Consider the following 11720-nt stretch of genomic DNA (forward strand, 5'->3'; position numbering starts at 1 on the left):
ATATACTGTATAATTCTAAATAAAAAGTGTACAATAATTTAAAAAAAAAAGTGATATTTCCCAAAATCTAGTACAATTTATACTATGGGTTAAGTCACTCAAGGACAAATTGTCCGTACCTTATAACAAACCCATTAATGAGCAGAGGGGGTCATTTTTATGTATTCCTTACTCCATGCCTGGTGACCGGAAAAGGTGAACAGAGTACTTAGAATAATAGTGATACATTAGACAAACCTTAGATCTTCCAGGACTCCTCGGGGGTGGAGCATGTGGATCTTCTGAAACCGGCTTTAGGGTTGACATCGGCTTTAAGGGCTGGATATCTTCATCTTTAAAGCTCCTCACAGCTGCCCTGTAAGACTGATTCCTTAAATTCCTTTTTAACCCACCACTATCAATATCATCCTCTACAGAAAGCTCGGGGATGGCTAGTCTCTTTTGCTCCCTTTGCAGAAATTCCTTGGTAATAGTTGACGATGCAATAGTGTGGTGCCGAGGGTTCTTAGTCTTTGTGGCAATGGCCAAGCCTTTTGGAATCAATTGCTGAGTTCCTAGTTTGTGGGCAGCCGGGCTCTCTGTACTCAGGATAACTCGGTTGGCCTCAACTGGGGTAGGGGCCCGGTCTGGGAGGTACGAGGCGTTATCCACGGGTTTCAACGTTTTTCGCTGTTTGGAAAAATTGGCTTCGGCGTTTGCATTTTTGTCATACAGAAGATAAGATTGGTCACCCACGGATGGGTCTGAATATCGGTTAGACATGGTGCAGAAGATTTCTAAAAGAAAATATAAAATAGGATTTAGTTTTTATTAATATAAACCAAAAATATAATTTCTAAAAGAAACATTGTAACCATTACCGGGTCTCCCCGAAAATAAGGCAGTCTTATTTTCTTGCCCCCCCCCCCCCACCCCCCCAAAAAAAAACAACACACACTAGGTCTTATTTTCAGGGAATGTCTTATTTTGTTTTTTTTTAATGTGCAACAAAATGTACAACAATCCAAAGTTATCGGGTATACTGGTTACCTGTCACAGTAACTGGCGCTATAGAGGAAGTACCGGCTAATGTGGCTCTGCTCCCTCCGACGCCGAAGCCTTACTTTCTACAGCGCCGGCTTCCTTTGCTATCAGGGACAGTGGTACTAGCGGTGCAGCAGTGGGGACATTAGACAGCGCGGTAACGTACGTAGACCATTTACCGGTACACATTACAGTACCATTACATTAAGCAGTACCTTCAGGGGGGAAGGTAGAGGGGGGGGGGGGAACAACAGTTGAAGTATGGTACTGGAGTGCTCCCCATCACTGCGTTGGCTGGAGGGAGTCCCCTGTCATCCCCTTAATACAGTATGTCCCTGCAGGCTGATGCCATCTCTCCTGCCCTTCAAGTTCCCCCCTCACAAACTACCACCAAACTAGGTCTTATTTTCGGGCTAGGTCTTAGATTACAGGAATCTTGAAAAATAGTGCTAGGTCTTACTTTCGGGGAAACACGGTACATATGGAAAACTGTAAAAGAGAAACTGGCTAGAGTTGCTCCAGGAGAGACGTTGCCATAGTACACATGATGGAGGATGAAGTAGCAAGTCTGATAACGTGTTTCAAACATGTTTAGCATGTAGGATAAGCACGGAGAGGAATCTGCATGAAAGGCAACCCTTCCTGTTATATATAGTGAGCAAGCTGCAATCATATTCTGTAATTCTTAAAGTGTAACCCCAATTAGTTTTAAGTATGGGCGTTGAAGAACTTCTCTTTTATTGTTGTTTGAGGCCTCTTTGGAGACATTTTCCCTCACTTCCTGTTACTTTGACAATATATAGATGCCAACTGTCCCAGTGCCTCGCTCAACCAGGCCAGGGCTACATCCCCCGGTGCCTCGCTCAACCAGGCCAGGGCTACATCCCCCGGTGCCTCGCTCAACCAGGCCAGGGCTACATCCCCCGGTGCCTCGCTCAACCAGGCCAGGGCTACATCCCCCGGTGCCTCGCTCAACCAGGCCAGGGCTACATCCCCCGGTGCCTCGCTCAACCAGGCCAGGGCTACATCCCCCGGTGCCTCGCTCAACCAGGCCAGGGCTACATCCCCCGGTGCCTCGCTCAACCAGGCCAGGGCTACATCCCCCGGTGCCTCGCTCAACCAGGCCAGGGCTACATCCCCCGGTGCCTCGCTCAACCAGGCCAGGGCTACATCCCCCGGTGCCTCGCTCAACCAGGCCAGGGCTACATCCCCCGGTGCCTCGCTCAACCAGGCCAGGGCTACATCCCCCGGTGCCTCGCTCAACCAGGCCAGGGCTACATCCCCCGGTGCCTCGCTCAACCAGGCCAGGGCTACATCCCCCGGTGCCTCGCTCAACCAGGCCAGGGCTACATCCCCCGGTGCAGGTCCAGGTCTTCACTCTCCGGTTCCTCCCTCAACCAGGCCAGTGCTACCTCCCCCGATGCCTCGCTCAACCAGGCCAGGGCTACATCAACCGATGCCTCGCTCAACCAGGCCAGGGCTACATCAACCGATGCCTCGCTCAACCAGGCCAGGGCTACATCCCCCGATGCCTCGCTCAACCAGGCCAGGGCTACATCCCCCGATGCCTCGCTCAACCAGGCCAGGGCTACATCCCCCGATGCCTCGCTCAACCAGGCCAGGGCTACATCAACCGATGCCTCGCTCAACCAGGCCAGGGCTACATCAACCGGTGCCTCGCTCAACCAGGCCCGGGCTACATCCCCCCGATGCCTCGCTCAACCAGGCCAGGGCTACATCCCCCGCTCAACCAGGCCAGGGCTACATCCCCCGGTGCCTCGCTCAACCAGGCCAGGGCTACATCCCCTGGTGCCTCACTTAAATCAAGAAGTGGAAAAACAGATTGTAAAAAGGAAAACCAAAATATGTTTAATGAATGTAAAAGGATTTCACATCTGCAGAGCTGCATGATGATGTGACTTTTAGTGAAAGGGGGTAAAAGGTCCACTTTATTCCCACAGCCAGCAGAACATCCTTCGCTGTCCTCTGCACTTAGCCGTGACTTGGACAGGCCGAAGTGAAAGTAAAGCTACAGATACCATCCCGGTAACTGACGTAGCTGGAACGCCTACTCACTCTTCATGTACTGATAACGGAGCCTCATCAGAAGGAAGATTAGAGAACAGAAGGTGCAGCGTGTCCCAAACTCACCTCTCCAGGCAAAGCATTTAAAAAGGGACAGAAAGGAGGCGACTGTGGACACAATGATTTATTCTAATTTATGCAAATCTTATAAAAGAAACCAATTACCTTCCAATCAGATTGGATGATGATTTAACGCAGGCGTAATCAGCTGTGGTGACTCTACAAATCCCATCATGCATCTGCCCCTGGGAGTCATGCCTGTGGCTGTCAGAATTTTGCAATACCCCACGGGACGTGTAGTTCCACAACAGCTGGAGTACCGAGGTTTCCCATCCCTGGTCCAACATCTATAGGGCACATTCGAGAAGTCCCACACCACTCTTTCTGAAGATTTAAAGGTCAACTGAACTGAGCTAAAATACATTGCAGGTGCAAGAAAACAAAAAAAGAGGTTCAAAGTCTTCGGGCCCATTTACCCTCGTGAACTGCATCAACGCATGTTATGGCAGCCAACTGAAATAATGAGCTGCCAGCGCACCAAAATGCCCTGAAAATTGGATGTCAAAATGCGTAGCGTACTGTGCGTTGTGGTGTGCTGCAAAACGTGTGTCATCATTGGCTGCCATTCAAAATGCAGTGCCGCAAAGCATTAGTGTTAATGGGCATCTACAATGTTAGTTACAAAGCAGCCACAGCTCAAGTAGAAAAGCCTGTCCCTGGCCAGCATGGTGCTGACAAGGACCCTTGCTCTCTATGTGGAAGCAGCGGCCTCTCTGCAGAGGTCTGACACACCTATAAACACTGTTGTCACTCACAGGAAGCAGGCCCAGAGCAATGATGTGCAGCCAACACAGTGCCTTTAGACAGGAAGTGGATGAAAGAGGCTGGAGGAGTTTAGCAGCAATAAGATGTAGCAAAGGATTAAAAATAGGTATAAACTGTAATTGTATATTTAAAAAAAAAAAACCACACACACAACAATTGTTTAAGCAAACTAAATATCACCCAAGTAGGGACCTAGTCCGATCTCTCCTCCTGTCCCTAGAGATACGCCAGAGCTGTAACCGTCTGCACCTGGTGAAGTGGTGCACACCCATCCCTGCTCCAAAGCCTCATGAGACCGGAGCATTCCCCTTCACAGGTAAAGCCGAGCCTGGGGACATGAAGAGGCGGCACACATGACATGAGAATGTTCTCTGAAGTCCACCGCCAACTTTACAGGTCAAAACACACCACGAGAGAAACCTCAGATGGAAGCTGAAATCCATTCCTCCCACTTATACCATTTTGTGAGTGTGTGGCTGGGGTGCCGGAAACAAACTGGGAAGGATAAGACACTGGATCTGAATTTTGGAGGCATCTGGGGTAACCTTGGGGGGTGTCGGGGTCAGTTCATGAAATGTGGAGAGAATGAGCATGCCGCGGAAATCGTGTACATGATGCAAATCTTTATATATTGCTAGACAAGATGTCGTCACACAAACCCAATTAGTTTCAGGGGTCCAATACCACACCCCCCTTTAATCAGGGCTCAGATGCCAATAATAAATAGGGAGAAGACTAGACAACAGATTGTTGCCGGTCCTCTTGACTTTTCCTTGTGACCAGGGGCGTCCTGAGGCACGTCCATCTGATTGACGCCTGCCATCTCTGTGATGGACACCGGCTGAGAGAGGAGGGGACGTTCACCCGGCAGGATGAGGTATGCCAACGTGTCCCCTCCTTTCTCCTGACACTGTCTGGCTCTCGGTCCATGACCGAGGGCCCGACTTATTAGAGGGGGTGACACCAAAATAACTGTCAGTCATTTTGGTGTCACCCCTGCAATGGTGACACCCGGGTGTGGGCCGTACCCCCCTAGTGACGCCACTGCTTGTGACCTATTGGCATGCACAGTAGCTTAGTGGTTAGCACTGCCAGCTTACAACACTGGGGGGTCCCCAGTACTACTGGGCAGGAAGCAGGCAAGTGACCCACAGCTGGCTGCCTCATTATAGGGACGGACCTATTAGCACTTCTGCTTTGCAGCAATGGGGGGTCACCAGTTCGAATCCCGGTCAGGACACTATGTGCATGTTCTCCCTGTGCTCGTGCGGGTTTCCTCCGGGTATTGTGGTTTCCTTCCAAACACAAGTTAGAAGGTAAAGTGGCTCATTTGTGTACCTTAGATTGTAAGCTGCAGGGCAGGGACTGATGCGAGTGTACATTGTCGGCACTCTATAGCCTATGATTAATAAATAAATACATTTACTGGATGTACACAATTACTGCGGTGCTTTCCAGGACAGCGTTGGCACTCGCAGTGAAGCTAGAAAAGTTGCGCCAGACGACAACTGACTTACGACAGCTGCCATCTGTGGCTTCTCACACAGGTATATAACATTGCGGAAGACTCCTTTAAGGAAAGGTACTTTTTGGCCATCTTACGCTGACCCGCCGCTGTGAGCCGGCCACACGTATAAATATCTTTTCACAATTCCTGCTGTGAAAGAAAGTGACTCAGAAGCTCAAACACGGATTTCAGATTACAGCGTAGATCCCCCGCAGGACGCCGACGCCCTTTCTGTGCAAACGCATCGTCCACAATGCGGCCCAATCACGGGGCATTTGTCTTTGGGAGGTTTTATTTTCCAACTCCTAAACAAAAGCAGAGCGCCCCGAGGCTTATCATTTGTTACATGTAGGGAGGGAGAGGAGGCCTCCATAGAAAAGGTCGGCGCGGTTTAGAAACTTCTCTTCCCACGTAGAAGACAAAAAGGAAGTTAAACTGTCAGGTTTCCCCCGCCGATCGGCCATAAAAAGAAAAACCGCGCAGCATCCATAGGGCTCAGTCACACCAGGTGCACTAAGCTGCGTTCATCAGCCAGATCAACACAGGAAGGACACAAAGATACATTTTGAAACAATTACTTCCTAATTGCCCTGATTAGGTCATGCAGGTGTGTCGTATAGAATGCAAACATGCTGCGTTTTTTTTATGCAGTGCACGGCACAACGATGTGTTAAATACGCACATCAGTGCCCCACCATGGGCTGCTGTGCACCCTTGAAACTTTTTCCTACGTTAGTCAATATCAAACTTATAGCGGACCTCAGGGGCGTAGCTAGAAAATCACAGGGCCCCGTAGCAAAATTTTGTATGGGGTCCTATGAGAGCCCACCTGAGATCCCAAACAGCCCACCTGAGAGTGACCCTGCAGAGCCCGCCATAGACCCTCTACGGTGGGCTCTGCAGGGTCTCAGGTGGGCTGGTCACACCCCTACATACCTCTCACCTGGTAGCCTCCTTCACCACTAGGCCTCGCCTCCTCCTTCATGGTCGCTGGCCATCACTGTCTCAGCAGCAGCTGTGAGGAGGAATGTGCCATTGCACAGATCACCGACATGTTGTCAGTGATCTGGACAGCGGCGCGTTCCTCCTCGCAGCCGCCAGTGAGAGCCAGCAGCCTGCAATACCATAGCAACCCAGGCGGCCCGCACAGCACCAGGAGGATCCCTTTGTTCCTCGTCCTGGCCGGGTGCTCCGGGCCCCATAGCGGCAGCCGGGGTCACTATGGCGATAGTTCCGCCACTGGCGGACCTGTACCCATATCTTTAAAATAACAACAAAGACACCTTTAGAAATGTTCAGTGATGACAAGCCACAAACACATACTTCTAGATAATTGCCGGCTTTGTATTCTTTGCTTACCTTATTTCCCTTTCCCTCCCCAGTCTTCTGGCAGTGGCCATGTTTACTAAGGGCAGGTGACTAGCTCTCCTTTCACTTCCTGGATTTCTGGCACATGTGTGACTAGGACATGTGACCATGCACATCATCTCAAGGGAGGAAAATGCCTTTCCCTGAGATTACAGATAATATTTCCTAGCAATGCTCTGCTGATGACAAGGCAATCCCGGTGTGCATTGCTTTGCCAAACTGAAGTCATTTTGCCCCTTTTAGAGCAGGAAGTGAATGCTCTGCAAGTGTAAAGCTGCCCATACACCTTACAATTATCTGCAGATTTTCTGTGGTCAGCTGGAAAAGGTGCAACAGATTCCTCCATCTACACTTAACTGTGTGGATGGAGTAATCTCCACCTAGGCCAATCTGTTGCACTTTTTCCATCAGACCACAGAAAATCTGCAGATAATTGTAAGGTGTGTGGGCACCTTAAGTATTTCACAATCACAGCATTTTACACCTGACATGTCTATGTTATTATTAATCATCATACATAGAGGGATGCCTTGGTATGTAAACACTGTAAAGATGTCGTTACAACATATACAATGAGTAAATATTGCAATGGCTTAGTGTGTGGGTCAGGAGGATAACACCCCGGGGACAATTCACAATAGGAAAACATTGTTTACAATCATGCTCCCTCAGGAGAAGGTCTGCCATGGTTAGGACCTATGCCTGGGACACCTCTGATCAGTGAAAACAAGATTTATTGTGTCAGTTCGTCTATCAGCCCCCCAGATGTGGGGGGGGGGGAGACATCGGTTTCTGGTTTCCGTCTGCAGGTCTACTTACTTACTTTTTGTACTACTATCTTGTTTCTGTATTCCTATTACCGAAGGGGGATGGAGTGTGGTCACTCTAGGACAGGAAGTGCGTTACTGGCAGGATCATCAGGTGAAAAAACAGGTAAAGAAACCTGAAAACAGAAAACTAATGCAGCCATCAGGCCAAAAGGACTTGTCAGCTGCAATAGGTTACATTTTTGGTCTAGATACACTTTTATGGATAATACCGGTCCTGGATTTGAAGGGTACGACAGCCGGGGTACCAGAGCAGGGAGCGACAGAAGGGCTGCAAGAGCAGGGCGCGACAGCAGGGGTACCAGAAGCAGGGCGAGACAGCAGGGTTACCAGAAGCAGGGCGGGACCGCAGGGGTACCAGAAGCAGGGCGGGACCGCAGGGGTACCAGAGCGGAGTAGTGGAGCTTATCTGTGGCTCCTTGCACTGTTTCTCCATCTACCAGTCCCAGCTCTGCTGTACAGGGACAGCTAGAGGCTGATACCAAGTCAAATTTTAAATGATACCTCTAAGACAACGCACATGTGTTGCAGCATACCACCATGCACAGTAACGCAATACCATGCAAATACCTTGTGAATACTCACTGTACACGCTGCTCCTGTACAAGCTGAAGCCTGGGGAAATAAAAAGATGAAGGACTCTTTCAAACTGTTGTGCTTTTTTTGCATGCATATCATAATGCGCTACAACGCATGCATCGTGGATTCCTATAGTTTCAAATGATAGCGGTTTCCCTATATTTTGTCATCATGGCTTGCCTTGCGTGTTTGTGGAGACTCACACAGCTTACCAGCACACACAAGGGTGACTCTAGAGAACCCTGCAAGGGAAAGGAGCCCCCCCCCTAAAACAGGATATCAGGAGCAGTGCTCAGGGGACCTGCTGATTCTGCAGGAAACCAAAACACGAAAGGAGCAGCGTCCATTGTAAATTGTTTAATCAGCATTTGAAATAACGTAAAAACATTTGGACTTTAGTATCACTTACAGAAAAAAAAAGTATACACGTGAATTCGCAGCTCACCAGGTGTCAAAATCTCACGCAAAACAGAAAACAAACAAAAAAAAAGAGAAAAGGTCATGTGACGTTCTGATTCCAAACTCGTAATAACCCCGCAGGCTGGAAAAATCAGATGGGAGGGGGGAGGGGCGGCTGGGGGAACCGCAAACCAAAATCATTTCTAATGTAACACTTCACAACAAAACACCACAAAAGGACGCACCGCAATGTTTACAATTCCATCTCTACGACCTGGAGACTTTCTAGAACCGCAAACTCGACCACACTTCAAACGCTGTGCTAGGAATTACACGCGGCATTTTCTCTGCGATCGCGGGCTTGGCTTCGTCGTTTTCTGGGGCGGCCGGGCTGCAGAGCTGACAATCTCTACTCCACATCCAGCTGCAAGCACCCATTCACACCCGGGCGACAGTGTTTCAGCGTGATTTCATTGAAGTCTATGGAGCAAAACGAGACGATAAGCGCCACGTAAGAAGCTCAAGGACCATTTTAAACAACGGGCGTATTTTTACGCGCGACTCAGCTCATTTGCATGCACGGCCCCCCATAGGAATGCATGGGATTTTGATTTGCATGCGTTACAGCGCGGATAAAAAAACCAAAAACACGCGTCCAAAACGGCCTGGTGTGAACGGGGCCTAACACGTCATTACATGCCAAGAAAAAACACTTTTGGCTGCTTTGGAATCAGCTCAGCCAGGGAGCATGATAGACGTAATGGGGGGGGGTTGGGGGTGGGATTTATCAAAACTGGAGCAGATGGAATCTGGAGCAGTTGCCCATGGCAACCAATCAGCATCTACCTTCAGTTTGCTCAGGTAAGATTTGAAAATGAGACAGAGAAGCCGATTGGTTGCAGTGTAAATCTGCTCCAGATTTTGTCTGCTCCAGTTTTGATAAATTCTCCCAAATGAGTCAGAAAAGAGGTTTTATGGGGCAGATGGTCAGTAATGAGAACCAGGAGGTTGTTATTGATGTATATAGCGCCGACTTGTTCTGTGGCGATGTACAAAGGCTGTATTGGGGCTATAACAATGACAGTATAGGATACTTAAATACAGACAACTCAGCCAGAGAAGAGTTAACAATCTCAACAGGCAAGGGAATTTATTTTATATTTCTGTATATAGCACCAACCTGCTCGGTGGCGATGTACAAAGAATGTATCCGGGGGGAAATGGGGGAAAGGGGGGGGCAGTACTATAACAATGACAGTATGGGATACCTAAATACAAAAACTAAAATTTATTTTATATTTCCGTAAATAGCACCAACCTGCTCGGTGGCGATGTACAAAGAATGTATCCGGGGGGAAATGGGGGAAAGGGGGGGGCAGTACTATAACAATGACAGTATGGGATACCTAAATACAAAAACTAATCATTGTAACAACTCAGCCAGAGAAGAGTTTATAATCTCGAGAGAGAGAGAGAAGGGAATGTTTTATATTTCTGAATGTAGCACCAACCTGTTCTGTGGCGGTGTACAAAGGCTGACTTGGGGGCTCTAGGACAATGACAGTATGCTTAAATTTGGAAAGGAATAAACATGACAACCCAGCCCCCCCAAAAAAAGTTTAAGATCTCCAGAAGACAAGGCAATGTTCAGCAAATACGATTTCTGCATATAGCACCAACATATTCTGTGGCGCTGTAAAAAACTTTGGTGAATAAGATTTCTGAGTATAGCACCAACATGTTCTGTGGCGGTGTACAAAAGCTAGATTCGGTGCTATAACAAATGACAGCATAGCATACTTACATTCAAAACTGAAGAAGCACAACAACCCAGCCCGATAAGACTCTGCAATCTCAAGAGACCAGGGAAGTATCTGCAAATACGATTTCCGTATAGATCACCAACCTGTTCAGTGGCGATGTACAAAGACTGCATGGGCATTGGAAAAATGAAAAATAATATTATTATTAAAATAATAATAATAATAATAATAATCACAATATAGGCTAGGTAAATACGAAAAGGAATAAACATGACGACCGAGCCCGAGCAATGCTTATAATCTGAAGAGACCAGGGAAGTTTCTGCAACTAAGATTTCAGCATATAGCACCCACTTGTTCTGTGGCGGTGTACAAAGGCTATATTGGGGGCTCTAGCAATGACAGTATAGCATACGTTGATCTGAAAAGGAATAAAACACAACAACCCAGCCCGAGAAGAGTTTGCAACCTCAAGAGACCAGGGAGTTTCCAGGGAATAAGACTTCCAGGGACAATAAGATAAGATCAGAGACAATCAGCAGCAATCTTGTAGTGTGCCGCAGCTATTCTATGGCTGAGGAGTGAGAAGCAGCCCAGCACTGCATGCAGATGGAGCGCTGACAGTGCACAAATTGTTGGCAGCTGCTGCTACAAAGTTTTCCCAGTTGGGAAGTTCAGCTCTTACCTGGCTGGGAGTTCCCAGAATCCTCCAGGGCAGAGGGGGGTGCAGAAGATTAGAGGGGACCCCGGCTAGGGTGACCAGGGTGCTTCATGAAGTTGTCCTGCAGAAGACATTGTTCTGTGCTCACTGTAAAAGTGTCTCCTCCCTTCAGTCATTTCCTGTGTGCGTCTCTCCTCTCTAGGTCAGCCCCACTCAGCTGATGACATCACTCAGGTGTGTGCAGGACAGGAGCTGCAGCACTTCCCAGAAAAGGAAGGGCTGTCTGCAGAGCTGCCATCACACTGGAATGGGTGCGCTTTCACCCCCCCCACACAGATCAAGGCTGCAGCTTCTGCGTTAGGAAATTGAGCAGCTGCTAGGGGACTACAACTCTCAGCATGCGGTTCAGGGCTGCAGCTTCTGCGTTAGGAAATGTGCACAGCAACGGAGGGAGATTGAGCAGCTGCTAGGGGACTACACCTCTCAGCATGCGGTTCAGGGCTGCAGCTTCTGCGTTAGAAAATGTGCACAGCAACGGAGGAAGATTGAACAGCTGCTGGGGAACTACAACTCCCATCATGCGGTTCAGGGCTGCAGCTTCTGCGTTAGGAAATGTGCACAGCAACGGAGGAAGATTGAACAGCTGCTGGGGGACTACAGTTCCCATCATGCGGTTCAGGGCT

At 48.7% G+C, this 11720-nt stretch overlaps 1 protein-coding gene across 1 annotated transcript in view; it reads right to left on the reverse strand.

The window, feature by feature from the left end:
* ARHGEF16 (Rho guanine nucleotide exchange factor 16) overlaps positions 1 to 11264 on the reverse strand; it is a 36238-nt gene extending 24974 nt beyond the window's left edge. The window contains exons 1-2 of the mRNA XM_018576903.1: positions 11062 to 11264; positions 238 to 776 (exon numbers count right to left, since the gene is read on the reverse strand). Of these exons, the coding sequence (XP_018432405.1) occupies positions 238 to 762 (525 nt within the window). The 5' untranslated portion in view covers positions 763 to 776; positions 11062 to 11264. The remainder of the gene's footprint in view (positions 1 to 237; positions 777 to 11061) is intronic.
* Between the last annotated feature and the right edge of the window lie 456 nt (positions 11265 to 11720).

The sequence above is a fragment of the Nanorana parkeri genome, unplaced genomic scaffold, assembly GCF_000935625.1.
Source record: "Nanorana parkeri isolate BGI_ZX_2015 unplaced genomic scaffold, ASM93562v1 scaffold5, whole genome shotgun sequence".
Lineage (NCBI taxonomy): Eukaryota > Metazoa > Chordata > Amphibia > Anura > Dicroglossidae > Nanorana > Nanorana parkeri.